The sequence below is a fragment of the Rhodotorula toruloides genome (genome assembly GCF_000320785.1).
Source record: "Rhodotorula toruloides NP11 unplaced genomic scaffold Scaffold19, whole genome shotgun sequence".
Classification (NCBI taxonomy): Eukaryota; Fungi; Basidiomycota; class Microbotryomycetes; order Sporidiobolales; family Sporidiobolaceae; genus Rhodotorula; species Rhodotorula toruloides.
In genome coordinates this window covers 16,964-43,133 of record NW_015622979.1, presented here as the reverse complement: position 1 = coordinate 43,133, position 26,170 = coordinate 16,964, and the positions used below count along the sequence as shown (strand labels likewise).

At 62.5% G+C, this 26,170-nt stretch overlaps 12 protein-coding genes across 12 annotated transcripts; 6 read left to right on the top strand and 6 right to left on the bottom strand.

The window, feature by feature from the left end:
• Window positions 1–1,030: 1,030 nt before the first annotated feature.
• On the top strand, window positions 1,031–2,404 carry RHTO_02507 (uncharacterized protein; the record flags this gene model as incomplete). The annotated part of the gene is made up of 1 exon (XM_016416181.1): window positions 1,031–2,404. The coding sequence occupies one exon, from the start codon at window positions 1,031–1,033 to the stop codon at window positions 2,402–2,404; it is 1,374 nt and encodes a 457-aa protein (XP_016271678.1).
• Window positions 2,405–2,595: 191 nt separating this feature from the next.
• RHTO_02506 (diphthine synthase) lies at window positions 2,596–3,675 on the bottom strand (the record flags this gene model as incomplete). Its single annotated transcript, XM_016416180.1, has 4 exons — window positions 2,596–2,974; window positions 3,034–3,303; window positions 3,359–3,483; window positions 3,541–3,675. 4 exons carry the CDS (start codon window positions 3,673–3,675, stop codon window positions 2,596–2,598), a joined length of 909 nt encoding a protein of 302 aa, XP_016271677.1.
• A 743-nt stretch (window positions 3,676–4,418) lies between these two features.
• Window positions 4,419–6,250, top strand: RHTO_02505 (cytochrome P450; the record flags this gene model as incomplete). The annotated part of the gene is made up of 4 exons (XM_016416179.1): window positions 4,419–4,760; window positions 4,818–5,483; window positions 5,551–5,973; window positions 6,032–6,250. The coding sequence occupies 4 exons, from the start codon at window positions 4,419–4,421 to the stop codon at window positions 6,248–6,250; spliced, it is 1,650 nt and encodes a 549-aa protein (XP_016271676.1).
• A 209-nt stretch (window positions 6,251–6,459) lies between these two features.
• Window positions 6,460–7,967, bottom strand: RHTO_02504 (geranylgeranyl diphosphate synthase, type III; the record flags this gene model as incomplete). The annotated part of the gene is made up of 8 exons (XM_016416178.1): window positions 6,460–6,891; window positions 6,948–7,026; window positions 7,081–7,144; window positions 7,200–7,301; window positions 7,355–7,480; window positions 7,544–7,590; window positions 7,659–7,813; window positions 7,893–7,967. The coding sequence occupies 8 exons, from the start codon at window positions 7,965–7,967 to the stop codon at window positions 6,460–6,462; spliced, it is 1,080 nt and encodes a 359-aa protein (XP_016271675.1).
• Window positions 7,968–8,103: 136 nt separating this feature from the next.
• Window positions 8,104–9,104, top strand: RHTO_02503 (FAD dependent sulfhydryl oxidase Erv2; the record flags this gene model as incomplete). Its single annotated transcript, XM_016416177.1, has 5 exons — window positions 8,104–8,393; window positions 8,451–8,475; window positions 8,531–8,641; window positions 8,701–8,745; window positions 8,844–9,104. 5 exons carry the CDS (start codon window positions 8,104–8,106, stop codon window positions 9,102–9,104), a joined length of 732 nt encoding a protein of 243 aa, XP_016271674.1.
• A 244-nt stretch (window positions 9,105–9,348) lies between these two features.
• Window positions 9,349–11,280, bottom strand: RHTO_02502 (Spg20 protein; the record flags this gene model as incomplete). The annotated part of the gene is made up of 6 exons (XM_016416176.1): window positions 9,349–9,537; window positions 9,596–9,662; window positions 9,723–9,744; window positions 9,804–9,913; window positions 9,973–10,066; window positions 10,134–11,280. 6 exons carry the CDS (start codon window positions 11,278–11,280, stop codon window positions 9,349–9,351), a joined length of 1,629 nt encoding a protein of 542 aa, XP_016271673.1.
• Window positions 11,281–11,412: 132 nt separating this feature from the next.
• Window positions 11,413–12,906, bottom strand: RHTO_02501 (uncharacterized protein; the record flags this gene model as incomplete). The annotated part of the gene is made up of 1 exon (XM_016416175.1): window positions 11,413–12,906. The coding sequence occupies one exon, from the start codon at window positions 12,904–12,906 to the stop codon at window positions 11,413–11,415; it is 1,494 nt and encodes a 497-aa protein (XP_016271672.1).
• A 296-nt stretch (window positions 12,907–13,202) lies between these two features.
• RHTO_02500 (class I alpha-mannosidase, glycoside hydrolase family 47 protein) lies at window positions 13,203–16,885 on the top strand (the record flags this gene model as incomplete). The annotated part of the gene is made up of 12 exons (XM_016416174.1): window positions 13,203–13,546; window positions 13,644–14,470; window positions 14,525–15,072; window positions 15,129–15,329; window positions 15,384–15,583; window positions 15,639–15,696; window positions 15,753–15,867; window positions 15,924–15,939; window positions 16,007–16,186; window positions 16,252–16,320; window positions 16,386–16,413; window positions 16,475–16,885. The coding sequence occupies 12 exons, from the start codon at window positions 13,203–13,205 to the stop codon at window positions 16,883–16,885; spliced, it is 2,997 nt and encodes a 998-aa protein (XP_016271671.1).
• Window positions 16,886–17,326: 441 nt separating this feature from the next.
• Window positions 17,327–19,967, top strand: RHTO_02499 (uncharacterized protein; the record flags this gene model as incomplete). The annotated part of the gene is made up of 2 exons (XM_016416173.1): window positions 17,327–19,597; window positions 19,653–19,967. 2 exons carry the CDS (start codon window positions 17,327–17,329, stop codon window positions 19,965–19,967), a joined length of 2,586 nt encoding a protein of 861 aa, XP_016271670.1.
• Window positions 19,968–20,207: 240 nt separating this feature from the next.
• Window positions 20,208–21,348, top strand: RHTO_02498 (tetratricopeptide repeat protein 9C; the record flags this gene model as incomplete). Its single annotated transcript, XM_016416172.1, has 4 exons — window positions 20,208–20,237; window positions 20,468–20,633; window positions 20,695–20,815; window positions 20,874–21,348. 4 exons carry the CDS (start codon window positions 20,208–20,210, stop codon window positions 21,346–21,348), a joined length of 792 nt encoding a protein of 263 aa, XP_016271669.1.
• Window positions 21,349–21,718: 370 nt separating this feature from the next.
• Window positions 21,719–23,034, bottom strand: RHTO_02497 (Hmg20b-like protein; the record flags this gene model as incomplete). Its single annotated transcript, XM_016416171.1, has 6 exons — window positions 21,719–21,853; window positions 21,954–21,986; window positions 22,056–22,250; window positions 22,355–22,579; window positions 22,697–22,882; window positions 23,014–23,034. 6 exons carry the CDS (start codon window positions 23,032–23,034, stop codon window positions 21,719–21,721), a joined length of 795 nt encoding a protein of 264 aa, XP_016271668.1.
• A 327-nt stretch (window positions 23,035–23,361) lies between these two features.
• Window positions 23,362–25,970, bottom strand: RHTO_02496 (CigA protein; the record flags this gene model as incomplete). The annotated part of the gene is made up of 4 exons (XM_016416170.1): window positions 23,362–23,411; window positions 23,500–25,042; window positions 25,105–25,162; window positions 25,222–25,970. The coding sequence occupies 4 exons, from the start codon at window positions 25,968–25,970 to the stop codon at window positions 23,362–23,364; spliced, it is 2,400 nt and encodes a 799-aa protein (XP_016271667.1).
• Window positions 25,971–26,170: the final 200 nt, after the last annotated feature.

Here is a 26,170-nt window from a genome sequence, read left to right as displayed (position 1 = left end):
GAACAAAGCCGGGCAAGCGGTGTGAGCGGCGTGTGGTTCGTGGTTGGAAGGAGAGGAGGAGCGAGATTGTCCTCCGCCGCACACCTCGTCTCGCCCGAAGGCTTGCGCGAGGCGCTCGCCTCGCTACTATGGCTTGCAGGTTGATGTCCGGTCTACCCGTGGCGTCCCCACTGTCTGCAGCTGCCCGCTCACCTTCGCACCATCCTGCCTCGAAACACGCCCGCGACACTGCTCACAACGCCTCTCAGATGTTGCGCTCTAGCGCTGACGCTTCTCGGGTTCAGATCAGCGGAGATGTCACGAGCGGGGCCGGTCAAGGAGGAGCCGTTTTTAGTCGCTGCTCCCTCTCCCCCTGCCAGATCCTTTCCTTCGACCGACCATACCCGCTGGGTCGATTTGCTTGACCGTACCACACCAGACAACGACTCTACACTCCGGTAGGGACACTGCGCCTGCTTGCGCACGACTTGTGACGAGGCGAAGGAGGTCGCGCGCGGCTGCTTCCCTTCGCTGCGACGCTGCTCTGCGCGCAAGAGGGGTAGCGATTTGCTCTCGCCGAGCTCACCTGCTTCTCTGCGACGCTCTGTTCGTCGGGCACGGGCGTCTTAGACTCCTACTGCTCCCAGCCGAACACCGTTGCCCTCTCTTCTCTCCCGTCCTCGCGTCCTGCTCCTTTCCTCCGTACGCCGGTCTCGCCTTGATGCGGCATTCGCTCGCCCACTCGTCGTCGAGCCATACTTTGCAACCTTGCACGCGAAAGAGGCAGTCTGTAGTGAGAGAAAAGAGCAGGTCGTGCTGCTCGTTTTGTTGCGATCCCACCTGGCTTGACACGGTGCAGCACGCTCGACAGCTCGAGAGTGACTCGTGCTGGACTGCAAACACGGCTACAGCACGCGCAAACCACCCTACACCGCAGCCCATCCACCCTCGCCTCCCGCGCCGTCATCTTCTCGCCTCGACCTCAGCACGCGACACACCGCTCACCCTCGACCAGCTACAACAGAGCGAGCACACGAGCAAGCCAGTCTGCATGGCAGCACTCGCACAGCCAGACCCGTGGTGCGCGGCATCGACATCGCGCGCCCATCCTCCCGCATCTTCCTCGAGCGCATACACGGCCTCTCTCCCGCCCTCGTACCGCCGGTCTAGCTTCCCCGTCTCGCCCGACACACAATCGACGTCAGACTACCTCCCTCCCGGGCTCGGGCTCGCCCAAAGAGGGTGCGCAGACGACGACGACTTTGAGCGCGCGTCGAGCGTCCCGAGACCCGAGGACGTTCGGCTGCCGTACTCGAACGCGTCTGCGTTGGGCTTGCGAGGGATGGGACGACTGAGGGAGGAAGTGGACGCGGCGAGCAGCAGTGCGGGGTCGTCGAGGAAGGGCTCGGGCAGCTCGTTCGGGTCTGTAACGGGAGGGACGCCGCTCTCGTCGCTCGCCAACTCGCTCGTCTCTGACTACTCGACCAACCCCACCGAAGCGCTGCTGGCTCAACGAAGAGCCGCAGGCGCGCTCGAGTACGGCATGCGGAGCTTGAGCATGAGCAGCGGGCTCGATGACCGGCAGCGGAGGGAGCGGGCGGCCAAGCGCGGCGGGTGGGAAGACCCGGCTCTCGCGGCGGCACGACGAGCGTTGTGGGAAGACGTACCGGAAGACGTCGCGCAGGAGACGCAGGCGAACGACGGAGCTGGAGCTCCCGAGGTCTTTGTCGACTCGGACGAGAACGCCTCGAGCGAGAACGCCGAGGACGTCGACGCGGCTGAAGAGTGGAAGTTGCCCGTCCCGGCGCGCGAACCCTGCCACTTGACCCTCACCCCGCGCGCACCATGCCTGCGCAACTCTCCCCTCTCTCGCGCCTCGCTCTCCCTCTCCTGCTCGACAACTTTCATCTCGACCTCGTCCGTCTCGGAAGACCGCAACGGCCGCCTCTCGCCCTCTGCAGCCTCAACAGCTTCAACTTCCGCTCCGTCCGTCACCTTCGCGCGCGACCCACCCACGACTTGTCCGACCTACTCGAAAGAGGCGTACGAGCGAGGCGGCGACGCACCGGTGGAGAAGTTGTCGATCAAGGAGTGGATCGAGTTGCAGGGTGTGAGGGAGGCGGTGGGCGTTTGGAGTGGAAAGATTGGAAAGTGGCAAGAGTGCGAGGAGGTCAGGAGCGAGGGCGGAGTCGAGTCGCGTAGCGAGCAGCGACGGAGGCGCAGTAGTGCGTGTGAGGCGCTTGCAGGGAAGGACGGAGGGGACGGGTCGTGCGAGATCGCGACGGGCGCGAAGACACCTGCAGAGGGAGGAAACCAGGGAAGGACGCCTTGTCCGCTCGCGGCGGTCGTCGGCGTCGTCCAAGTCGCTCGCAGCGCACCAAACTCGCCTATCGAACAGACTAGCCTATCGCTCTCCTCGCCCTAGTCGTGATTGTATCGATTCCTCTCGCGCATCGTGTATAGATCCGCTCTCTCTCGACCTTGATTTTGTTGACATCATCCCCTCTCGCACTTTCTGCTACGCATCCCCAGCAACAGACACTGCACTTGACCCATTCGCACACCTCTCTCTCGCAGCCGTGGATAGTAGCAAGTCTATTCCAACCCGTCTCCATCCTAGTCCCTGACAGCATACACCGTATTGCTCACCTCATTCCACCTCTCCCTGTCCACTGCCCACCTGCCCGCAAAGTCCCTCTCGAGCGCATGGAACCTCCGTCCGACAATCACGAAACTATGCAGCGGGCCTCCGAACGCCTCTTCGTCCAACTCGCTCAGTTCTGCGAGGGTGCCAGCGACGAATCTCTGAGAGGGGGCGCCGACGCGCGAGGCGGAGATTGCGAGTGTGGTTGAGGGGTCGAGGGAGTCGGCGGAGGCGAGTGAGGGGGAGGAGTCGGAAGAGGCAGAGGGGGAGGAGTCTTCGAGGAGCGAGAGGAGTTGGGAGATGGCGGTTGGGACGGACATGTACCGAGGGGGCTCGTAGATCTTGCGGCCTCTGCGATGGACAAACTCGGTCAGCGCAAGAGCGGGAGAGGGAAGAGCTTCGGAACGCACCGCGCCAAGTTCTCCTCGCTCTGCTCCTTGACTTTGATATCCAGCAAGCACAGCGTGTGCAAGCCAAGCCGCATGTTCTCCCTCACGCGCTCGAGCCAGCTGTCCGGCCGCCACGAGTCGGTAAAGAACGGGATCGAGACGGTCTGGCCGTAATTGTAGAGTGCAAGGCCGAGCGCTCCGACGGCGTTCATGACAGAGGCGTTGTGAATGACGGTGTAGGGGATCGAGAGGGCATCCGCGCGGAGGAGGAGGTCGGCGTGCGTCGTTGCGCTGCGGCAGGCAAGCCGTGAGCTGGGATTCGGGCGCTGTACAGCCGCGCACGCACCCGAAGGGATCACCGACGACTAAGAATGCCACATCGACCTTGTCTGCGTCCCGCAGGATCTCATCCGAGTCCATCTCGACCATATCCCGGTCCGCAACCACGATGTCCTTGCCGTAGAACGCATCCTAAGGACGTCAAGGAGGTCAGCTAGACTCAGACGAAAGTAAATTTATCCAACGCACCAGCCGCTCCTTCCCGACTCCCAGAATCGAGGTGTACGCCTCGAGGTAGACCCGCTCGCTGCCCTTGATGGCCTCCATCCCTCGCACTGTCACATCCTTCTCGTCGTGGAGACCGAGACCGACCAAGTAGAGCATGTCTGTTGTGGATGCGAGTAAGCGAAGCAGGCCAGAGGGTGTCGTCGCGGAGGTTGCGCCGAGGAGTGATGAGGATCAGGAGGGGGAGAGAAAGGTGAAAGGGCGGGTCAGCGGGCCGCTCGGCCAGCCTAGACTGTTGCTCAGACTGTCACGCGAGCCAGCAACGGCGAGACTGACCTTGTTCTGCGGTGTTGCGTCGCGCTCAGGTCCAACCTCCTCCTCGAGCTCACGCTTGACCTCAGCCCGCCACGCCTCGCTGCGACAACTGTTGCGAGCTGGCATGTTTCGAGCTGTCTTCATTCAAATGCCTGCCTTGCCACTCTGCGCTCACCGTAGAGCTCGCAACGTACTTCCCGCCTCGCCTGACCTCCTCAGCATTAACCGACTAGCGCTCGGCAGCCGTCAAGTGTGGGACCCGAGGATGCCCTGGTCGACATTGCAGCGTACGGCAGCGACGCAGGGAGGCGGAAGCTGAGGGCCCGGCGGGGATCTTGGGGGAATTGCTTTCCGACGTTCGCTTGGACGGTTGCTCGCAGACTCGCTGCTCGATGTGCGACAGCGAGGAGAATCAAGGTCAACTGCACGCTCGTCGGCCGAATGAATTGTTCGGCCCTTTCTGCGACGAGGTAGATGCTCTTCCGCGCTCGTGGAGGAGACCAAGAGGTGGTGCCCCTCGATTGTCCCCGCCGTCGAAGCCAGCAGCTTTCTTTCTTTTCTGCTTCTGCAGGACGCTGCTTCGACACATGTCGCTCGCTCAGGTTCTCGACCTCGCCTCAGAGCACCTCGCGCTGTCGCTCGGCCTCACCGTCTTAGCCTCGCTCGCCTCGTGGGCCGTCTACAATGCCTTCTTCTCGCCTCTCGCGGACGTTCCAGGACCGCTCTCCGCACGCCTGGGTCTCGGCAGCTGGATGAGCAATCGAGCACTCTCCTACGACATGGGCTGGAAACTCGCCGAGCAGCACGACAAGCACGGCGCCGCAGTCCGCGTCTCGCGGAACATGGTCTCGCTCGTCGACCCCTCCGTCATCGGCGAGATCTACCGGTACGGCGGCAAGTTCGAGAAGACGTCTTTCTACAGCTACTTCGTGCGTCCCTCCTGCTCCGATAATTCGACATCCCTCGCGCTGACAGCATCCGTGCAGCGCGCCGACAAGCCCTCGCTCATGTCCATTCTAGACAACCACAGCCACGCTTTGATGCGTCGTGCCGAGTCGCCAGCCTACACGATGACCCTGCTCGTCGACCTCGAGGAGCACGTCGACTCATGCCTCGACGACTTGGTCGCAAATTTCGACAAGGCGATTGTCGCCGGCAAGGGAAAGGGTACTGTCGACATGGGCGAGATGATGCAGCTCTTGGCGATGGACGTGATTGGCGAGCTTGCCTTCGGCGGAACTTTCGGGCTTTGCAAGGCGGGCAAGGACACACAGGGCTTCTTACCCATGCTCGAAGCCTTCGTCGACGTTTGTTGCCTCTGCGGCGAGTGCAGCTTCCTGTACTATCCCTCTCAAAGCGCTGACTCGTCTTGCGCAGGCACGCAACCATGGGCCGGTCTCCCGCTCATCGCTTTTTGCAACTGGAAAGTCGGCGCACAAGGTCCTCAAGCTCTTGCGTCCAAGTCGTCGAAGGCAGTCAAGGACCGGCTCGAGCAGATCAAGAAGGCGTACGAGACGGGTGACGAGCCGCGGCGGGACATGCTGAGCAAGCTCGTCATGGCGAAGAATGCGGACGGGTCGCCGTACTCGATTCGCCAGATCGAGGTCGCTGCGAGCAGCATTCTCGGCGCCGGATCCGACACGACCGCCGTTGTGCGTAGACCGCCTCTGCTTTTGTTAGTCTGCCGTACCTCGTTCTGACCGCTTACTACCTTCGCAGACGATGCGCGCCCTCCTCTACTTCATCGTCCGCGACCCCGCCGTGTACGCCAAGGTCATGCGCGAGATCGAAAACGCCTTCGACTCCGGCCTCCTCTCCCTCCCAATCAAGTACAGCGATGGCACCAAGCTCTCCTACTTTCAGTCCTGCCTGAAGGAAACCCTCCGACTTCATCCGGCTGTACCCTGGACCCTCCCCCGTGTCGTACCGAAGGAAGGCGCCGTCCTCGCCGGTCGCTACTATGCGCCCGGTACCCAGGTCGCCATGTCGCCCTTCGTCTTCCATCGCCGCACCGAGGCTTTTGGCCCTGACACCGCCGTCTTCCGCCCTGAGCGATGGCTTGAGGCGACCGAGGAGGAGAAGAAGGTGATGGAGCGGAACTTGATCACGTTCGGTAGCGGTTCGCGCGTCTGTATCGGCAAAGTGCGTCTCTCCTGTCCTGCTTCCGCCTTTCTGGCGACTAACCCGTGACATGAAACAGAACATCTCCCTGATGGAGATCACCAAGGTTCTCCCGACGCTCCTCTGGAAGTACCGTTTCTCCTTCACGCCTCGAAACCAGCCCAACTCGCCTCACAAGCTGCCCGGCCGCGCCGTCGACGGCACTCTCGACGACAAGGAGCCGTGGCACGTCAAGTCGCAGTGGTTCGCGGTGCAGCACGACTATTGGGTCGACGTTGAGGAGCGGGGCGACTCGTGAGGAGGAGAAGCGGTTGCGAGGCTCTCACGTGTGAGCAAGTCGTCCTTGTGGTGCTAGCGGACTCCGTAGATATGCATCGTTGTCGTGTTGTCGAAATCAGGTTCCACGTTTCGAAGGCACGAAGGTTTGGGTTGCCTCGTGTGGAGGATACAAGCGATGCCAATGCTGTACAGTAGTCGAGGGTATAACGAGAGAGAAGACGGCTACATTCAGACTTTGGGAAGCTCGTGCGCATGGACGCCATTGACGCCGTTCGTCACCGCCTTGACCGGTTTGCTCTTGACAACCTCCTCCAGCTTCCTCTCCATCGCCTCGCCCTCAACGCCAGTCGCCCTCGCCTGCGGTTCCTCCAACACAAGCTTGTCGAGAATCGCCTCGACGCCTCTGTTCCCTCCCAGCCGCGCAACCTCATCCCTCGCCTGCTGCGTCAACTTGCGCAACACCTCGCGCGTGTACGCGAAGGAGCCCGTCCGCGTCTCCATGTAGCTGACAGCGTACTCTTTCGGACCGGGAGAAGAGGGCCGCTCGCGGAGGATGTTGAGGATTTGGCGGTTCGAGGTGTCGGAGCGGATCGAGTGGACGATGGGGAAGGAGAATTTGCCTTCGGAGAAGTCTTCGCAGAAGCCCTTGTTGTTTGCGTACTGTAAGAATGATGTATGAGCAACTTTGGGCAGCTCGGAGCGAGCGGAAAACGCACCTCGACCGATTGCAGGTTCACGTAGTCGTCGCGAATCTGGAAGATGATGCCGATCAGGTTGGCGAGCGGGACGTAATCTCTGGGAGCACAATCGTCAGTCCTAATCTATGCGAGCGGAATTAAGCCAGCGCACCGTGGTGCTGCAGGCGAAGCGGCCATCATCAACTTGATCGCGATGCGGAACAGTCCTCCCGTCTCTGCGATCCCGACCGAGTCAGCGCACGCCGTATAGAATAGACTCGCACGACGCACTGTTGTTGACCATGTCGATGTACTCCGGTTCTGTCGGGCAGATCAAGTTCTCGCGCCAGAAGAGGTCCATCCCTTGGCCGCGATGCAGGTTCAGCAGCTCCTCTGCGGGGATCGCGTCAGTCTCCAAGGCTTCGACAAGGTTGAGGCGAACCCACCGGTGACCATCTCTTCGACCTTGATGCCCGGCCGCGGGTGTATCCGCTGGAGTTCTTGAAACGCGAGAAAGTAGACATAGTTGGCCGAGTTGATCGTCTGGGGGATCCCGTAGATCTTGTGTGCGACTGCAGGACGGCGCACGGGATCAGTCACTGCGATGAGAAGCGGCTCGGAGATCGGGGACTGACCAGGCATGCCTCGACGGAGGTGCGAGTCGTCCTCGACGTCGTCCATCCTGCGGGAATCGACGCGGATCGTGAGCACCCGGTATTGCTGGACAGCGAGAGTGTCTCGAGAGCGCACAGCAGGCTGGCCGTGTGCAGCATCCCGACGACTCTCTTGACAATCTCGAGATCGACGTCTGCGACACCCATCCACTGGTTGAACGCCGCGATGAGCGCCGAGCGCACCTCCTTGCCCGGGATCGAGGCGAGGTAGGTGTACGGCTCTGTCAAGACCTGTCCTCGAGCGTGTCAGCGCTGGCTTCGACGACTCGCGAGGATGTGGGGAGGCGACGGCGGTGCCGGGCGGGCGCACCTGCTCCTGCGCGGGCTGCCACGACGGCGTGCCCTGCACCTTGTCGATAAAGTTGTCGTACCAGTCCAGCGACATCCTCGAAGAAGAAGCAGAGAGCGAGAGCAGCGGGAGCGAGTGAGATGGACGAGGGAGAGCATGCGGATCTGGCAGCGACCACCTCGTCGACTGCCGCTGGAAGGGCTGCTGTGCTGCTCAGAGTGCTCTGCATGGCATGATCCGCCTGCTCAGCCAACACCGCTTCCCGCTCGCCATCGTCGGAGCCGCCCTCATCCTCCTCGTTCTCTCGGCGCTCGCTTTGCGCTCGTCGTTCGACTCGCCAGACGCGCACAACGCACTCTGGGCACCGGGGAGTGTCGGACTCGTGTACGGATCGAACGGGCGGACGAACGAGGGCAGAGAGGCGTTTGCGCAGACAAGTTCGAAGGGCTGGGAGGAGGACGTTGCAGATTCGCTCAAGCATGGAGACGTGATCATGCCAAAGCTGGGGAACGCGACGGCAAAGTGCGTAGTCTGGGCTCCCGAGCGCTAGGCGTCAAGCTGACCTTTGTCTCCTGGCAGAGCTGAACTAGGTCGGGCGTCTTGGGTGCGTCAAGCTTCCGACTTTTATTCTTTCTATCAAGCTAACGCTACTTCCGCAGAAACTGCTACACACGATGGCCGCCCGCTTTCCCGAGAAGCCGACGGAGAACGAGCGCGACACGTTCAAGTCGTTTCTCTACCTCTTCTCGCGGCTGTACCCTTGCGGCGAGGTGCGTCACCCTTCCAACACTTCTACAGAAGACCAGAACTGACAACCTTGGCTTCGCAGTGCGCAGCGGAGTTCCAGCAACTCCTGAAGAAGCACCCACCTCAGGTCAGTTTCGCTCGTCCTCGTCTTCTCACTCATCGGTTCTCACATGGGCAGCGAGATGCAAGGGACAGATCAATGACTGACCTGATCCGTATCCGCAGACCTCCTCTCGCGGCTCCGCCTCCCTCTACCTCTGCCACCTACACAACCTCGTCAACCTGCGCCTCGGCAAACCCGAGTTCGACTGTGGCGTCAATCTGCGGGACGTGTATGATTGTGGATGCGCGGATGATGAGGATGAGGAAGGCAGGGTAGGAGGCAAGAGGCGGGAGGAGAAGGAGGAGGGGAGGAACGTAATAGCGGCGACTCCACAAGGTGAGAGGCGGGATCCGGATACAGGATTGGAGCTGGTCGGTGGTTGAGGCAGCCTGTTACGCTCGCTCAGATGAGCCGTTATACCCTCGCTATCGTTTCGCGCACGTCGATACCCCTCGCATCCCTTTCGTTTCTCGCTTCTGCAACTCGCATCGTTCGTCCGGTATCGTGTATGCGAGTCGTCGAGTGCTACAATGTTGCGTGTACGGAAAGAGTGGTACAGCTAAGTACGAGCCAAGGGATACTACAAGTCATGCCTCGAGTGCATTCCAACGCTCCTCAGTCCGCTCATCACCGCTTCTCCACCGCGCCGCCCGCCCCATACTGCACCGCAGTCGACGCGCCCTGCACCCCTCCAGCGTACGAGCCCTCGCCGGCGAATCCGCTCTTCTCCCTCTCCGCCTGCTCCCGCGCCGCAACGTCCTCAATCTGCTTCAACTCTCCTTGCTCGTTTGTCAGATACAGAGTGGAGCCGTCCGCCTGTCATTCACGACGAGTCAGCGGTGACGAGAGAGGGGGAGGAGGAAGGGGAACGGACCATGCGAGCTTTAATAGCTGATTTGCCGACGGCTTGGACGAGGGCTCGACGGCCGATTCCGCGGGCGCTGGAGAACGAGACACCGGTCAGTAGTGAAGTTGCGGGAAGGGAGAGGGACGGCACGCACTCGACGTAAACGAGCGCAACGTCTGCGTCTCGATCAGAACGTCAGCGGTCTGACAAGCGGATGTAGCGAGAGACAACGTACGCTTCACGCTTGAACCGACGTTGTCTACGACTCCCCTCGCTTCAGCGCCATACTTGTGGTGGATAACCTGACTCGCGGACTTTGTGCCCGAGTCGACAAGGGCTTTGCCGCTGTTCGACGAGTAAAGTCAGCGAAATCGGTCTATGGAGGGAGAGATGAAGGAACGCACCCGGTCTCGAGGTGGTCGGCGACGGTGTTGACGGCCACCAGGGTCGACGCGACGGCTTTTTTCCAGCCCGTCGGAGCCTGGCCACCTGGACTGCCTGCGACGGATCGCGGCGTCAGTTTCCGAACTCATGGAATGGACGGATAGAATGCCTTCACACGCACTCTGCACACCCGTGGCCTTTCCAATCCTCTCGCCCAGCTTGCCCGCCATGTTCGCAACTGCGCCCGCCGCCTTGCCGCTATACACCGAAGCCTGCTGCGTCCACCTACTCCCCTTCTCAAATGCACCGCGCGTCGAATCTTTGAAGACAAGCGGGGTCTGCGTCGCAGGCCTCGAAGCGACGTATTTCCCTGCCCCGCGCTCGAACGCGCGAGAGAGCAACTCGGATCCGACGACGATCCCGTGTGAGACGGTGTTGGCTGCGCTGATGATGGACGAGTTCGAGGGGTTCGCCGCGGGGTTGTACGCTGAGACGGGTTTGACCGAGTAGGTGATCGTGCCGCCGTGTCCTTCCGCACTCGCACTTGAACCGGTTGGGACGAGCGAGTCGATCACGACTGCTTCGTGGCCGTCGATGTCGGTTGCTTTCCCACCTGACAGAGGGGTAGACGCATCCTGCATCCGCCCGCTCGCGACCGCCTCGTCCTCCTTCAAGTGTGCCCCACCCTCGAGTTGCCCGATCACCCTCCCCGAGTTCTCATCGACGAGATACAGCTGATTAGGTTGCGGCGAGGCGCTCCTCGACGAGTTGGCCGATCCCTCGCCTCGATAGAGCCCGTAAAGGGCCGCCTCGAACGTCTCCCTCGTCTCTGGCTCGACGCCCGCGCTCGGGAGCGTGAGCTTTATCCACCCGTTCTGCACCTGTTTCTCATCTACCTCTCCGCGCAAGAACGAAGGAGAAGTCGCTGGGCCGAGGACGTCGATTGTGTTTGGGAGGATGTACGACGAGGGGGGCACGGCTTCGATTCGCGCGGACGAGTTGGAGAGCGAGATGGGCATCGAGAAGGAGGGTGATGGGTCCGTCGGAGTCGTGAGAGTCAGGACGAGCCATTCTGTCGGAGTCGAGGTGGAGGGCGAGGATTCGGCGTAAGGAGGAGGAGAGAGTGCGGCTGTCGACTCGCCAAATCGAGGCGGCGGCGGAGGGGGGACCCGTCGGCGTGTTGAAGTCGCCCCGCCAGTCCCGCGAGACGCGAGTGCAAGGTGAACTGTCCCCTCGAAGAGCAATACTCCGTCATCGTCGCGAGTCGAGAGATGCGCGAGCTGGACGCCGTGTGCGCTGACGAGGTGCGTGTGCTGCTGTGCTGCCATTACTCGCTTTGTAATCACCCAAGGCTTAGCAAGTTTGTAGCCTTTGAAGGCGAAGAGAACGGAACGAAGCCAAGCCGCGATCGGACCAAGGACAAGCGGGTGCACCGCCTCGTCGAATTGCAATCCATCCATCTAAACAGCCAACGACGGCCGCTTCCTCCTCTTCCCTGTCCCACCCTGACTATCCGCAACGGCCACGCGCGCAGCCTCGGTCGTAGCCCACTCCAACCGCTCCTTCACTCGCTCAAACGGCGGACCGACGAGTTCGACGTCCGAAGCGAGACAGGCGGTCCACAGGTCTGCGATGGCGCGATCGTCGTGGTCGGAGGAACAAGGCGGGAGGCAGTCCGAATCGGTCGGAGCAGAGGGAGGGTGCAGGGCGAGGTGTCGCAGATGAGGGAGTCGGCTTGACCCGTCGCGAACGAGCGCGATGAGGTGCGCGGGCTTGATGAGCGCGTGTTGCGAGAGTGAGAGAGAGCGGAGGTGCGGCGTTGTCGTCGAAAGCGAGGCGGGTGTGGAGGGGGAGACGAGCGCTGAGCCGGAGAGGGCGAGGTGCGTCAAGTTTGGGAGATGAGGGAGAGCGGCGTCGAGTGCGTATGGGGAATTCGAGAGGTGTAGAGGAGCTAAGCGGATAGGCGAGCGAACTGGAGAGTGAGGCGGAGAGCGGGGAGGACTTGGCGGAGGAGATGGCCGTCGAATCGACGTCGATTCCGGAACGACGACCTCGAGCTTGCGCAGCCGTCTCCCGTGCATCTTGAGCGCCTCGACGAGCCCGTTGCCCGAGTATCCCGAGCACTTGACGACCTTGAGCACCTCGAGCGATCCCTCCGCCATCTTCAACACCTCCCGCAAGTCCTCATCCTCAAGATGCACCTCCTCCAACTCCAACTTGTGCAACCTCGTATCCCTCATGCGAATGCTGGAGCTCGCGGACCCCTCGAAGGTATCGCAAAGAGCAGAAGCAGGCAAAGGCAAGTTTGCGAGTCGGAGACTGCGCAGGCTCGGACAGTTCGCGAGGCAAGCTCGGAGCAGCACGTGCGCTGGGGCAGCAGTAGAGTCCGGTCCCTGGCTCGGCTTGGGAGCGGGCGAGAGGGACCGAGTGCGTGCGAGTGCAGGAGGAGCGGACGGGAGGGTATCACCCCTCGCTCCGTCGCTCGTCCAGGGCAGCAATGCGTGTGCGCGTGCATTTCCAGGACTTGCCTGAGCAGAGTCTAGGACGAGCGAGTCGAGCGAAGCGACTGCTTTTCGCGACTGGGCGAGGAGCGCCACTGTCTCTGAGAGCGACAGAGCGACGCCTGTCAAGCGAAGTGCGTCTAGCTCTTCTACTGCGTCGAGTGCGCGTTCGACGTCGGCGAAGGACCAGGGTGGCGCGGACTTGTCGAGTGTAAGTCGGCGAGTGCGCGCCTTGACGACCCGAGGTGCTTGATCGACGAACGCATCGAGCTGCGCGCGAGTGGCGAGCGTGACGGCGGAGTGTACGACAGGCGCTAGTTGTGCGTAGAGCGCGGGCGATGCCGAGGCGAGGTGGATGAGCGGGCGCGGGTGAGGGAGGTGCTGTGAGACGGCGAGGAGGACTTCGAGGGGCAGTCGTTCGATGGCGCTGAGTGTGGGCGTCTGTGTCGCCATGGCTGGCGGTGGATAGCAGCCTCGAGCGGTGTGAGCGAGTGGGAAGAGTGAGGGAGGTCCGGGTTGACAGGTCGAGGAGGAGGTCCCCCTGTCACAGCACTCCCCTCTCTCTCGCTGAGCCGCATACTCGTACAGAGGAGAGCCTAGCAGTGGCAGACGCACACAGCAACATCTCCAAGTCGAACGAGGACGCTGCCAGCGAGGAATCGCCGCCGACTTCACCGAACAGACGCACTTGGCGACCTCAGCTCGCTCACACGCTCATTACAGCTCCTGTGACTGCAGTGGACGACGGGATGGGCCCTACGGACCACGACGGACACGCGGAACCCGCTCAGTCGCGCCCCATCCGTCCCTTCTCCTCCTCGTTTCCCCCACACCATCCCTCATACCAGCCCATCCCGCGCTCGGACTCGCCCAGCCAACGCACGGCCTACTCCGAGCGCCAAAAGCGTCCCTACGACGACGACCGAGACCCGGAAGGAGAGGTTGGGTACGCGGTCGACGGGCCTGAGCAGTTCGGCGCGAACGCGGGTGGAGGGATGGGTTGGGCTGCATCTGTTGCTGAGTTGAGGAGGGGACGTGGTGGGAGAGGGAGGGTGCTGCTTGGATTGGCGGGACTCACGCTCGTGTACTTGATGTGCGTCCGGTTCTCCTCCTCGACGATGTCGGAGAACGATTCCCTCGTTCGCCGGGCTATTCTCCTTCTCTTGCGCTTGCTGACACGCTCCTTACAGTCACGAAGCCTGGGCGCAACCCTCACAACGACCCTGGCACGCCCCTCCACCCCTCTCCGCCTCCTCCTCGACTCCCGCTCCCGCTCACGCAGGCGGTAACGACCCTCACCGCGGCATCTTCTACGGCGAAGCGCCCGCAACTGCATCCCCTACCTCCTCTCCTCGCACCTCGACGACGACTACTGCTCCCATCGCCCGCCCGACGCTCGACGAAGCCCAACTCCCCATCGTCGACCTCTCGCAATTCATCAAACCTCCTCGACCCGTTCCTCCTTCTGACCCTGACCCCTGGGCACACGTAGCCGACAAGCGCTTCCGCGGCCGTGAATGGTTGAGTCCTGAGCGGTTTGGAGGCGAAGACGAAGGGTGGAAAGAGGTTGCTCCGCCGCCTGAGCGGACGAACCCGCCTGCGCGGTACCTGCTCAAAGCTTTCGAGTACGCGGCGAAAGTTGCGGGTCGCGCGCCGGACGGACGGAAGTGGACGCTTGGAAGGGGAGTGGGATTCGATGAGCGCACTGGTCGGCCGAAGATGGTTGATCGCGGTGTGTTGAAGTTGGGAACTGAGGCGGGGTGGGTCCCGCCTAAGCAGTTCGCGGCTGCCGAGTTGGGTACGGGAAAGGTGGGCGAGAAGAAGATGCGGAGGGTACAGGCGGACGAAGTGGTGGACGAGTCCGGCGCGAGCGAGGAGGAAAGGGTGGTCGAGGAGACGCGTCGGAGGGAGTGGGTCAAGAGGGCGTTCATGCATGCTTGGGAGGGTTACTCGAAGCATGCGTGGGGGCATGACGAGCTCGCGCCCGTCTCGAACCTATGGTCGGACAACTACAACGGTGCGTGTGGCTTTTCTTCTCTTCGACTCGCCGGCTGACCATTGTTCGACGCAGGCTGGGGCGCGACAATCGTCGACAGTCTTGACACGCTTCTCATGATGAACATGTCGCACGAATACAACTTCGCGCGCGAACACGTCTCGCAAATCGACTTTACCTACCTCGTCCCGTCCGGCTCGCGCACGTTCTCGACAGACCTGCCCGACCTCGAGGACATGGATGTTGCGGATCCAGACAAGGCGGACGGGTCGGAGCAGCCGCCTGCGCAAGGGTGGGTGGACTCGCGACTGGGGAAGGAGAAGGACCAGCACAGTCCGACCACGATTCCCTGGTTCGAAACGACAATTCGCTACCTCGGCGGCCTCCTCTCCGCTTTCGAACTCTCCGGCGACCCGCTCATGCTCGACCGCGCGACCGAATTGGGCTATTGGCTCCTCCCTGCTTTCGCGACCGAGTACGGGCTGCCTCTTGCGCGGTATGCGATCGGCACGAATCCGGATGGACAGAGGACGGGACGGTTGACGTTGGCGGAGGTGGGGAGCATGACGCTCGAGATGACGAGGTTGAGCCAGTTGACGGGCGACGAGACGTACTACCGAGCGGTGAGCACGCCTCTGCTGTCACCGTTCGAGCATTGCTGATCTCGACTGCTCGGCAGGCCCAACGAGCAATGGACACGCTCGACAAGCACATGTCGCCTGCTCAGCCTCGACCGACGGACCCGAAGGCAGCGGCAGGACCTCTCTGGCGAGGTCGACTCGGCACTCTCCTTCCCTCGCAATTCGATCCGGCCTACACTTCCAGCCTTCAGGGCGAGTATACGTTTGGCGGGCTCGCAGACTCTTACTACGAGTACCTCGTAAGTCCCGCCTGCCGTCTCGCTGCGAAACAAGCTGACTGCCTCGCTTTGCAGATCAAGCAAGCGCAACTTACGCACTTCTCGCTCGACCAATACCCGCGCATGTACCGCGAGGCGATTGACTCGGCGTACGAGTACCTCGTACGGCCTGTCGAGGTCGTGCCCGGCAGAAACGACATGACCATCATCGGCTCGATGAGCTACGGGAGCTGGAAGCCCGAGTTGCAGCACCTCACTTGCTTCGCTGGCGGAATGTGAGTGCTCCCAAGCCCTCTCACTTCAGGCATGCGCTGATGCTACGTTTTGCAGGCTCGGACTCGGCGCCAAGTTGCTCGACCGCCCGCACGACCTGAGAGCTGGCGTGAATGTGCGTCTTCCCGGTTCTTTCCATATCCTTCTGAGCTGACTCGCGAGGATGTACAGGTCACGAACGCCTGCACGTGGGTGTACGAATCGTCTGCGACAGGCGTCGGCGGCGAATCCACGCTTTTCTATGAGCGGGATGAGCCTTCGCGCTTCGTCGTCATCGACCGGCCTGGTGCGCTCGCCCTCTCTTTCTCCAGCGAACGTTACTGACCAGCTCCTTGCACTCAGACGGCGCTGGCAAGGTGTACGTTCCAAGGTGTATCCTCGTCTCCGCCGTTCGAAGCTGACCTTCCCAAACTCCTTCTTCTCAGCCGTTCTCCTCGCGGCTCTCCCGTCGGCGTCCGCTCGCAAAACAAGCGCCAAATTGGCCGACCCGAGACCATCGAATCCGTCTTCTACATGTGGCGCATCACGGGCAACCGCAAGTGGCAGGACGAGGGATGGAAGATGTTTGTGCATTGGGTACAGCATGCGATCACCGAGTCGGGCTTGTGAGTGGCCGACGTTTCCTTCTGATGCTGGAGAAGGGCTGACGAGCTTGCTTCCACGTCTACAGCGGCACCATCCGGAACACCCAGATGTTACCGTCCTCGCGCGACGACTCGATGGAGAGTTTCGTACTCGGGTGTGTTGCGCGCTCCAGTCTGCTGCAAGCTCCTGTAAACGACACTGACGTCGTTTTTCCCGCAGAGAAACGCTCAAGTACTACTACCTCCTCGTGCGTACCATCTTGCTCCGTCCCTCGTGCTCCGCACGCTCACCCGGCTTGTCTTGCGCAGTTCTCGCCTCGCGACTTCATGTCCCTCGACGACTACGTCTTCAGTACCGAGGCGCACCCATTCTGGATCGCCCGTCCCTCGGCTCCTCGTCCGCCCGAACCGCTCTGGACGGGCCCCGACCGCAACACGCCCGCCTCCTTCACCACGCAGCTAGGCGAGGGGACGTGGGTGCAGAAGTGGGCAAGGGTGCAGCAGGCCGCGGCTCTCGCGCCCGAGACGAGGTGGACGAAGCCCGGTGCGGCTGCCGTGGCGGGAGGAGGCGTCAGGCCAGCGGCAGCAGTCGGCCACCCTGGCGACAAGCCTGTCAAGCGACCGACGGACGAGGAGAATGCTGCGGCCGTCCGGCAGGGGAGGCTGGAGATGGCTGAGGCCGTGCGGAAGATGGAGGACGCGAAGAAGGGGTCCGCCTGAGGGGTGGCGGTCTCTCGCATGGTTCTCTTGCTTACAGTCGGAGTCCTTGTTGTTCTACTATACTCGCTGCATCGCATCGTTCTCTCGCTCGTCTTCATCCTCGATGCCTTTCGCCGCACGTGACCGCAGTCCGCGCTTCCCTCGCCTCCTCTCTTCGTCAAGACCTCGCCCGCTCCTCGCCTCCTCTCCGCTCCGTCTGACGCCTGCTGTACGCGCACAAGGACTGCTACTAGGGCTTGAGCTTGCGCTGTACCGCCCGACGCTCGCCCAGCCGTCTCCCCGGTCTTGTTTGTGCCGCAGAGTCGCCGAACGGCGTCTTCTCACCCTCACTCAGGCCTGGCTGCCTCCAGTGCGTACTTGCGATGGCTTGATTACACTGACCCGAACGTACTGACATGCATTCGTACTCGCAGGGTGCCCACTCCTTTCCACCCCTCCCACATGATGCCGCCCCCCTCATCGCTCTCCAGCAACTCCCTGCCCCGCTCGAGAACCCTCCGTCCAGCCCACTCGTACAGCTCACTCACAGCCGCATCCCTCGCAACCGAATCGCCCGCCTACGTCACCGCAAAGTCGTCCCTTCAGCCAACTCCTGACCGCTCGCTCGAGTCGCTCGTTACGGCTCCTGAGTCGGCGCGTTCGTGGACGGGTGCGAGCGGTAGGGACGTCAGTCGCGAGCGTGACGACTATGGCTTGAGCGCGAAGAGGCCACCGCTGTCGGCGGGACCGTCCTTCTCTTCGTTCGCCTCGACTTCGACAACAAGCGACCTGGTCATCTCTCCGTCCGATCCCTACCCGTCGCCCTTCTACTCAGCACTTACCGCGCCATCCCGTCCGGCGCCATCTACTGCGAACAAAGAGAACGTCCCGCCGACGCAGGAGCGGTCAACTTCGCCTCACCCTCGGCCAACATCTCCGCTTCCGCCTGTCCCGACAGCGCGACAGCCCACTCGTCTTCCCGCTTCTTCTTCGTCTCAATCCGCCTTTCCCGCCCCACTGACGTCGCACAACTCGCTCGCGGCGTTCAAAGCCGCACACGGCGGCTACGCAGCCTCGTCGAGCCAAGGCGGTTGCAGCTCCGACACGCATCGCACAAGCAGCGACGTCGATCTCGACTTCGCCTTTGAGCGCGATTCGCGGCGGAACAGTGGGGCTTTCGCGCAGGCGATGCTGGAGGACGACTTGGTCGAGGAGGGCTTTGAGGAGCACCGGCGGGAGAAGCGGGAGTGGGTCGGGATCGACGTCGCGCCGATCGAGCACGATATCCCAGAGTCGCAGCTTGTGCGGAGCAGCAGCGGCCAGCTTGTCGGCGCTCGGCATGCGAGGGCAACGAGCGCTCTCGACCTTCGCGCGCAGTTCAAGGCTGCGGAACAAGCTCTGCACGGCGCTCAGTCCAGCGAGGTCGCCATTACGATGGAGGCGGATGCGCTCGAGGAGGATGAGGCGGAGCAGCGGAGGAAGCAGGAGGTGCGGGAGGGGAAGCGACCGATCGAGGGACCTCGAGCAGGTCCTTCGACAGCTCCTCTCCCCGCCACTGGACGCTTCGCCGACCGGTCCAGCAAGCGCTTGTCGGTCGGTCGAGGCTTCGCCTATCATACGACCGGCGCCGTCCACCCACCGCCGCACTCCGCCCCAGCCGTCTACCGCGCCACATTCGCTTCCCAGCAGCAACGTCCTGCCGAAGCGGCGCAGCACAAGGGCTTCCCGATGCCCCTCCGACTTCTACAGCGGACGAAGCGCTCGGCGGAAGCTCTGTTCTCGCCCGCAATGAGCGCAGCTTCCGCCTGGACACACAGAACCGGGCGACACGACCCCGGTGCAGACTCAGAACTCGAGTCAGTCGGTCCTTCGCCCTTGTTCGACTCGGATGTCGAGGGCACGAACCGGACGGCGCCGTCGACACCGAACGATACGCCCGTCCTGCAGGAGTGCTTCGAGCCAGACGACCTCGCTCCTCCCGTCCCACATCGCCTCGGCAACTCGTACAACCCCAATGCACCCTTAACTGGACTTGGGTTCGACTTTGGCGACGACGAGATTGCGAACGAGCGGTCGACGGTCGTGCCCTGGCGACAATCACGCCGCGTCTCGCTGCCGCCCACCATCGCCCGGCGTCGTTCGATCCGCCACAACGCCATCCCTTCGCTGTCCATCTCTCCGCCGCGCGAACGCCCGAGCGAGGACAGCTCGATCACTCTGTCGACCATCGCCTCGCAAGATTCGGCGCTCGACCCGACTGTCTCGCCGTCTCGTCGACTCTCGCGCCGGCTGTCCAGCTCCGACGCTGTGCAGCCAAAGAAGACGGTGTCCGTCCACTTCGACCGCCTGCCGCACTCGGCTACGGCGTCAACAGCGCTGCGAGAACCTCAAGCAGGCCCCTCTGTACAGACACCGACACACCTGCTCGTCACGCCCACGCCCAAGTCGACAGCTCCAGCGCGATCACCGTCCTTCTCCTTCAGTCCTGCGCCCCTTCGGCTCGTCAAGATCCAGCTTCTTCGCGCCGCAGGTTACACCGTCTCCGACGAAGAACCCGCTCCTGCGCCTACTGAGCCGCCTACGGATGGCAAGCCTGAAGCGACGACGCTCGATGTCGACGTCGCGCAAGCCGAAGCACGAAGACCGACCGTCTGGGAGGAGATGACCGACCTGTTCTCGACCTCCCCGGCAACATGGCTCGACGAGGTCGTGCCCGCCAAGCTCGCCTTCGTGGTGAGTGTTTCCCAAATCCTTGTTCTTATTACATGCTGACCCCAGTGTGTGACAGGCGGGCTTCCTGATGCCCTGGCTGTGGATTCTCGGCGGCTGGTACCTCAGGCCGCTCGATGGCGAGCTTCCCTTCACCCGCGGCCGACGCTGTCGCGAACCCGACTGTCGCTGCGGGCGCATCGTACGCGGCAGCGCAGTGCAGTACCACCCTTCGGGCGTCAAGAAGCGGGCATCGACGTCGGGCCAAGCGGACGAGGAGATGTACGCTGGGCTGGACCGGTGGATCTTCCTCAACCGCGTTGCGGCGAGCGGCGGAGGCGTCGTCGTTTCGGTCCTGGTCGCGGTCGCTATCTGGGCGGCGTGCACGGCTTGAGCAGGGGCGGGCATGGGGCAGGATTGACCCTTCTCGCGAGATTTACTTTCTCGCTCGATTCCGCTTACTTGTCTATGTCCCGTATCACCTATTGCAACGCATGCTGTTGTTTGCCTTCACACAAGTCCCTTTCCGAGAGTTGCGGTCATTCACTCGAAAGCAGCCTTGCGCTGGTTGACCTCCTGCACCTCGCTCGCTCTCGCTCAACTCGCTTGCTACAGCTCTGTGAACTCGTCCAGCATGCCTCAGTGGACCAGGGAACAGGTCGATGTGCGTCCCATTCTCGCTCGTGGGCTCGTCGGCGTCACCGCCTCCCACACCTCCTCTCGACTGTCGCCCGCACTCACACTCGCCGCTCGCGTCAAGGGACCGGGCCATGGGGCTGGAGGGCTCTGGAGGTGCTGAATATGGTTCTGCGGGAGGGCATCGTGTCAAAGGATCGCGAAGAGAGTCTGCGCGGCGGTCGGGGTACTGATCCTCCCCCTTCGCCCGCTCAACAGGCTCAGATCGACAAGGCGCTCAAGACTCGCTTGGAGGGGAACGAGGCGTTCAAGACGGGCGACATGACGTTGGCGCTGAGGAAGTACCACGAGGTGTTGTTCTCGCTCAAGGGTCTCGACGGGCAGCTCACGAGCGTCTATGGGCCGAGTCAGGCGCCTGCGCCGAGTGCGTGCCCTTTCGCGTGACTTGCGAGGTGTCCTGCTGACCGTTGCTGTGGGTTCTCCAGTCACGGAGGTGACGGACGAGGAGGTTGAGGCGATTGCGAGCACGAAGCCGGTCGACGATCCCGACTCGAAGCAAGCTGCCGTCAAGAGCGCGCTCCTCAACACCTACCTCAACAGCGCGGCGTGAGTGTCGCCCCCCATCCGCTTCCGAACCTCGCACTGACTCGAGGGACGACCGCAGCGTCTACATTAAGCAAGAGCGTTGGCAGCGCGCGCTCGATGCCGCTACCGCCGCGAAGAAGTACGACGAGGACAACGCGAAAGCCCTCTTCCGCGAAGGCCAGGCGCGCATCGGTCTCGGCGAGATCAACACGGGCAAGCGTATCCTCGAGGACCTCCAGGTCAAGAACGGCCCGGACGCGGCGATCACGGCTGCGTTGCAGAAGCTTGCGGCGGACGAGAAGAAGCGCGAGGAGGCTAAGAACGCGCAGTTCCGCGGGATGTTCAACCGCAAGAACGGGTCGGAGCAGTCGTCGAAGGAGAAGCCCGCCGAGGGAAAGGCGGCGACCGCCGAGGCTTCCGGTCCCGCTGCTGGCGAGACAGCGACGTTGGAGGAGGAGGAGGAGGAGGAGGGAGACGATGTCAAGGACGACTCGTCAAGGGAGGGAGCCGCGACGGAGTCGTCGAAGGTGGAGGAGCCGTCGACGGTCGCCTGATCCCTTCGCCTGCCGCTTCTCCCGCTCGCTTGATCCCTCTCTCTCCGTTCATACCCGCCCCAGCATACCCGCACAGCACATCCTCGTTTCCTCGTTCGCACCGCATGATACCGTTCGCACGTCGCTTGCAACTCGTTTCTCGTTCCTCTCGCCTCTGTCTCTCGCGCACGCTGAGGTACCGAAAAGGAGTGGGATGGCACTACAGAGAGGGAGAGGGTATCTATATCACGTAGAGAAGGCTCCGCAAAGCGAGCACAGCACAGATTAGAGCGGACGAAGGAGAGTGTCCGTCCGAGAGGAGAACCACACAAAGCGTATCAAGCGATTTCCTGTCCGTTTCCCTTCCATCAACAAGCAAGTCGGAATGCGATTAGTGCTTCGACTTCTTCGACTTGTGCTTGTCGCCGCCCTTCTGCTTCTTGGGCGGGGGAGTCGCCTCCGACTCGCTCGACTCCTCCGAGTCGTCGTCGTCCGAGTCCGAGTCTTCGTCGTCGCCAGACTCGCTCTGCGGGCGGGAAGAAGTCGTGAGCATGCCGCCTTCGCAGAGGACGCAAAAATCTCGCCGCTCAACGAGCGAAACTCGCGGACGAAAGGACAACGCTCACCTCCGACTCGACCTTCTTGGCGGGCGAAGCAGCCTGTAGAGCGTGACAGCAAGCCAGTCAGTGACTGGGCCTGCGAGGAAAAGAAAGTTCACGCTGGCGCACCTTCTTCTTCTTGTTCGAGACGTCCTCGACGGGGATGTCCTCGGGCTCGGCAGCGGCAGCCTTGGTCTTGCGCTTCTTGGGCTCCTTCTTGTCGGCGGCAGGCGTGGCGGGCGCGGGACCTTCGCCGGTCGACTCGTACAGCTCCTTGGCCTTCATGTACTGCGACTTCTTCTGCTCCGTGATGTCTTGCCAGCTCTGCGACGAGCACAACCGGTGTCAGTGACCGCGTCGTCGGAAGGACAGTCGACGCGACCGCGGAAGCAGCCAGGGTCGACGGGTAAAGGCCCGCGGAAACGAACCTTTTTCTCGGCGTCGGTCATGCTCTGCCACATCGAGCCGATCTTCTTGAGGACCTCGGAGTAGGGCAAATCGCTGTACTGCTTGCGGAAGTCCTCGCGGACCGAGTTCTGGTACTCGATGTAAGCCGAGGGAGGACGCTTGGGCGCGTTCGGGTCCTTCTCCTTCTTCTCCTTGGCGGGCGCGCGCTTGCGCTTCGTGCCGGCGGCATCGCCTTCGGCCTTGACCTGCGAGAGAGAAGCGAGCGAGAGAAGTCAGTTGCGAAGGTCAGAGAGAGAGTCGACCCGCGGAAAGTTGAGTGACTGTTTCGCAGGACGGGACGACGACGAGACGGGCAGACTCACGGCCTTGCCCTTCTTGTCGGCGACGCCAGCGCCCTCGAAGACGTCGGGGAAGGTGGCGAGGAGGGCGAGCGGGTCGTCTGCGTGGTCGAGCGACTGGGCGTAGGCCTGGATAGCGTCGTTGGCGCTGCGGTGAGCCTTTGCGAGCTCCTTGTGGAGGTGGCCAACCTGCTGGAGCGCAGCGATGACCTGTGAGGACGCGATAGTAGATATCAGCATACACTCGCTTAATGTTTTGACACCGCACAACAACATCCTCAAACGTCGACCGTCGAGCACGGGAAGGGGAGGGGCGGGAGTGTTGGGCGGGTGTGACTCACGTGGTGCTTTGCGTCGGACATGACGAGCTGGGGGTCGAGCTGGATGTTGAGGTGAGCCAGGGTGGGCAGACTTGATAAGGGCTCGAGTGTAACCGTGCAAGGTGAACAGGTTAGGCGAGGGAGAAGAGGGTAACGAAGGGTAAGAGTCAAGCTCGAGCTAACCCACCAGTTGCCTATTCCGGCATTACCCGCTGCCTATTCCAACCCAACCAACTCTATTGCTCCATTACCCAAAACTGAATACAATGCGAAACAATAGCCGTGCGAAGAGGGTCTATTCCGTCGCATCCCTTTGCTATGTACAACAAGTGTCGCACCTGCTCTACTCAGCTACTCCCTCTACTCAGGCTACCGCACACCCTCCCAGTACGCATCGTGCAGGTCCGTCGAGGCAAACGCTGTCGTCGGGCGAGGCGAGGGAGGAATCGCAATGGGTCAACATCCCGCTCCATCTCCGCTTCAACAGCTTCGGGACGAAACACGCACCTGAGAACGTCGAGTGCTCCGTCCCGACCGTGATCCTCCCGCGCGCAGCGACGACCGCTTCGAGGAACGGGCGGAACAGCCTGCCCAGCCCAACTCCGTCGAGGTCGTTCACGAGCCTGCTCATCCGCTTGACGCTCGCAACCGCGACGCCGTCGTTCCGAGCGACGTCGGGCGTGTCAAAGTCTGACAGGACGAACGTGCAGGGGAACGAGGCGAAGAAGGGCGCGAGGTTAGGGTCGGAATCGGGCGTGCGAGAGTCGGTCGCGAGGTACAGCGGCGTATTGAAGGCGGAGAAGCGGGCGTCGGTGTGGTGCGGTCGGCGGCAGGTGAGATTGCGAAGTTCGAGGGCCGGCTGGGTCGAGTCGAGGTAGGGAATGTGCGAGAGGAGGTCGTCGACTATGCTTCGCTTGACGCGCTTCGCCCGGCTCGTCTGTCGCTCCAGCTCGGCGTCGTACTCGTCCACGCTGGCCCAGCTTGACGCTGCTCCAACCGACGCCGACGAGACCGCATGCTGCGCCCGCTTGACCCGATGACCGTCGCTCCTCTTCCTGACCGCCTCCTCGCGCTCCTCACGCTCCTTACTCACCGATGCCCACATCTCCTCCCTCACGTCCCCGTCCACCCCCAACCGCTCAACCAACTCCCTCCAAGCCCGCTCCATATTCCCCCTCGCATGCCTCGAAAATTCCCCGTCCCCTACCCGCGCATGCACGCCTACGAACCCGTTCCTCGCGCGCATCCCGCCCAGTCGCTCGACGATCGCGTCTGCAGGCCGGAGGAGCCACGGCGTCTTGAACGCCATCGCTCGCGCAAATGTCTGCTCCGCACGTTCTTGCGAGGCGTCGGACGTCCAGATTCGGTTTGTGCCGAAGAGCGAGCCGACGAGGAGGACGCGGTGTGGCAGCTCAGAGAGGAGAGGGAGCGAGACGAGGCGGTTCCAGCGCGAAGGGGAGGTGTTGTTGGAGATGAGCGGGTCGGTCAAGTTGAGCGCGTCGGTGAACTGGAAGTCGTACACTTGGCGGTCTTCGATGATGTACTGCCGCATGGTAAGGAGGGTGAGTCGCGCATTCACCTCAGTCGGGTCGGAGGAAGGGGCTGCGAAACTCACGACATCGTCCTGCTTGACCTCCAGCAGATCCATCACCGCCCGCTCCCTCATATCCCAGCGATCGACCAACCTCACTCCCTCCTCCCTCGCCTTCTCGAGATCGACCAACCAATCCCACGCCAAGAACGTATCCTTGTACGTGAAGCGACACTCGGGACTATAACTCTTGCAGTCCTTCTCGCCCAAACCGGGGACGATGGGGAACCCGTCTGGACGGACTTCGTAGCCCTTTTCGCGCCATTTCGCGAGCTTGCGCTCGTTTGCGGCGGAGACGAGCGCAAGGTGCGTCGCGTTGTCAGCGACGCAGGTCGGGCAGGGGAAGGAGGTGAGGGTCGAGGGAAACGAGGCGGGCTCGTTGAGCGGTGACGAGGAGGTGAGGGTCGAGATGTTGAAGGAGGAAGGGGTCGACAGCATGATGTTGAGCCAGGATTGGCGCTGCGAGCGGCCAGGAGTAGGTTCAGCGACAGCGAGGGGCGACGGTGGAGGAGGACACGCACAAGGTCGGCGTAGTACTGCGTTGGCGTCGGCCAGCCTATCCAGATGGGCGGGACTAGCCTGCGGAAGTTCAGGCGTGTCAGTTCTTCTCCGCTTCGAGGAGCCCAGCAACAACTCACACAGTCCTGTTCAGCAGCTTGCCCAGCAACAATGCGTTCTGCAGCGCGATACGCTGGTTGTGGTACCCCGAGTGCGGGAGGAACCCGAGATACCGCTCCTCACGATCCTCCAAGTTCGGCAGTCGCGGACGAGGCAGAGGCTTGATGCGGATCTCGCTCACGGCGTCGTCGTCGACGAACTCGTCTTTGGACGTTGAGAGTGCCGACCCGATGACCGCCGTTCTCGCACCTTCCTCGTCGTCTGCCGCCGCGCCGCTTGCTGACCCGGTTCGACCGCTGGTCAAACTCCCCGCCCAGTCCTTTAGCTTCGACAACTCGTCATGCACGGCCAGCACCACGCCCTGCGGCTTCTCGGGACCGGCGTCGTCGGAGCGGACATGAAGCGAGAAAGCGAGGAGGAGGAGGAAGCAGGTCGTCGCGCCCGCGACGATCCAGGTCTTCCCCCTCGCTCGCTTGGCCGTAGGCGGGATAGGCAAGTTGTCGAAGAATCCCGTCTGTGGGCGACCATCGGCGCGGAGGGAAGGCGAGAGTGGCGTCCCAGGCTGGCTGTACGGACTGCCTGGCGTACGAGGCGACGAAGGATGGAGGAAGCGCGGCGAGAGGGGTGCGGTGCGTGGAGTGGTCGGCGAGAGGAAGGGATCGGTTTCGTCGAAGTTGTAGATGGATGAGGGTGAGAGGGTGAGCGAAGGAGGGCGGTTGGCGCGCGAGGAGGAGCGGGAGGAAGTCATGCGGTGGAGAGGGAGTGGCATGGTTGCAGAGCAGTGCGTTTCGAGTCCTCCTGCGCTCTAGGACGGCCGTTAACCCGCTTGTCTGGCTCGCACCCTTGCGATCAGAACGAGGGAACGAGCGGAGGTCGTCCTTGAACAGCGAGAACGAGCGAGGCGCAGTGCGAGTCCTGGCGCGAGTAGCAGCGTCTCAAGCAGCGTCGAACGAGCTGAAGGAGTGGCAA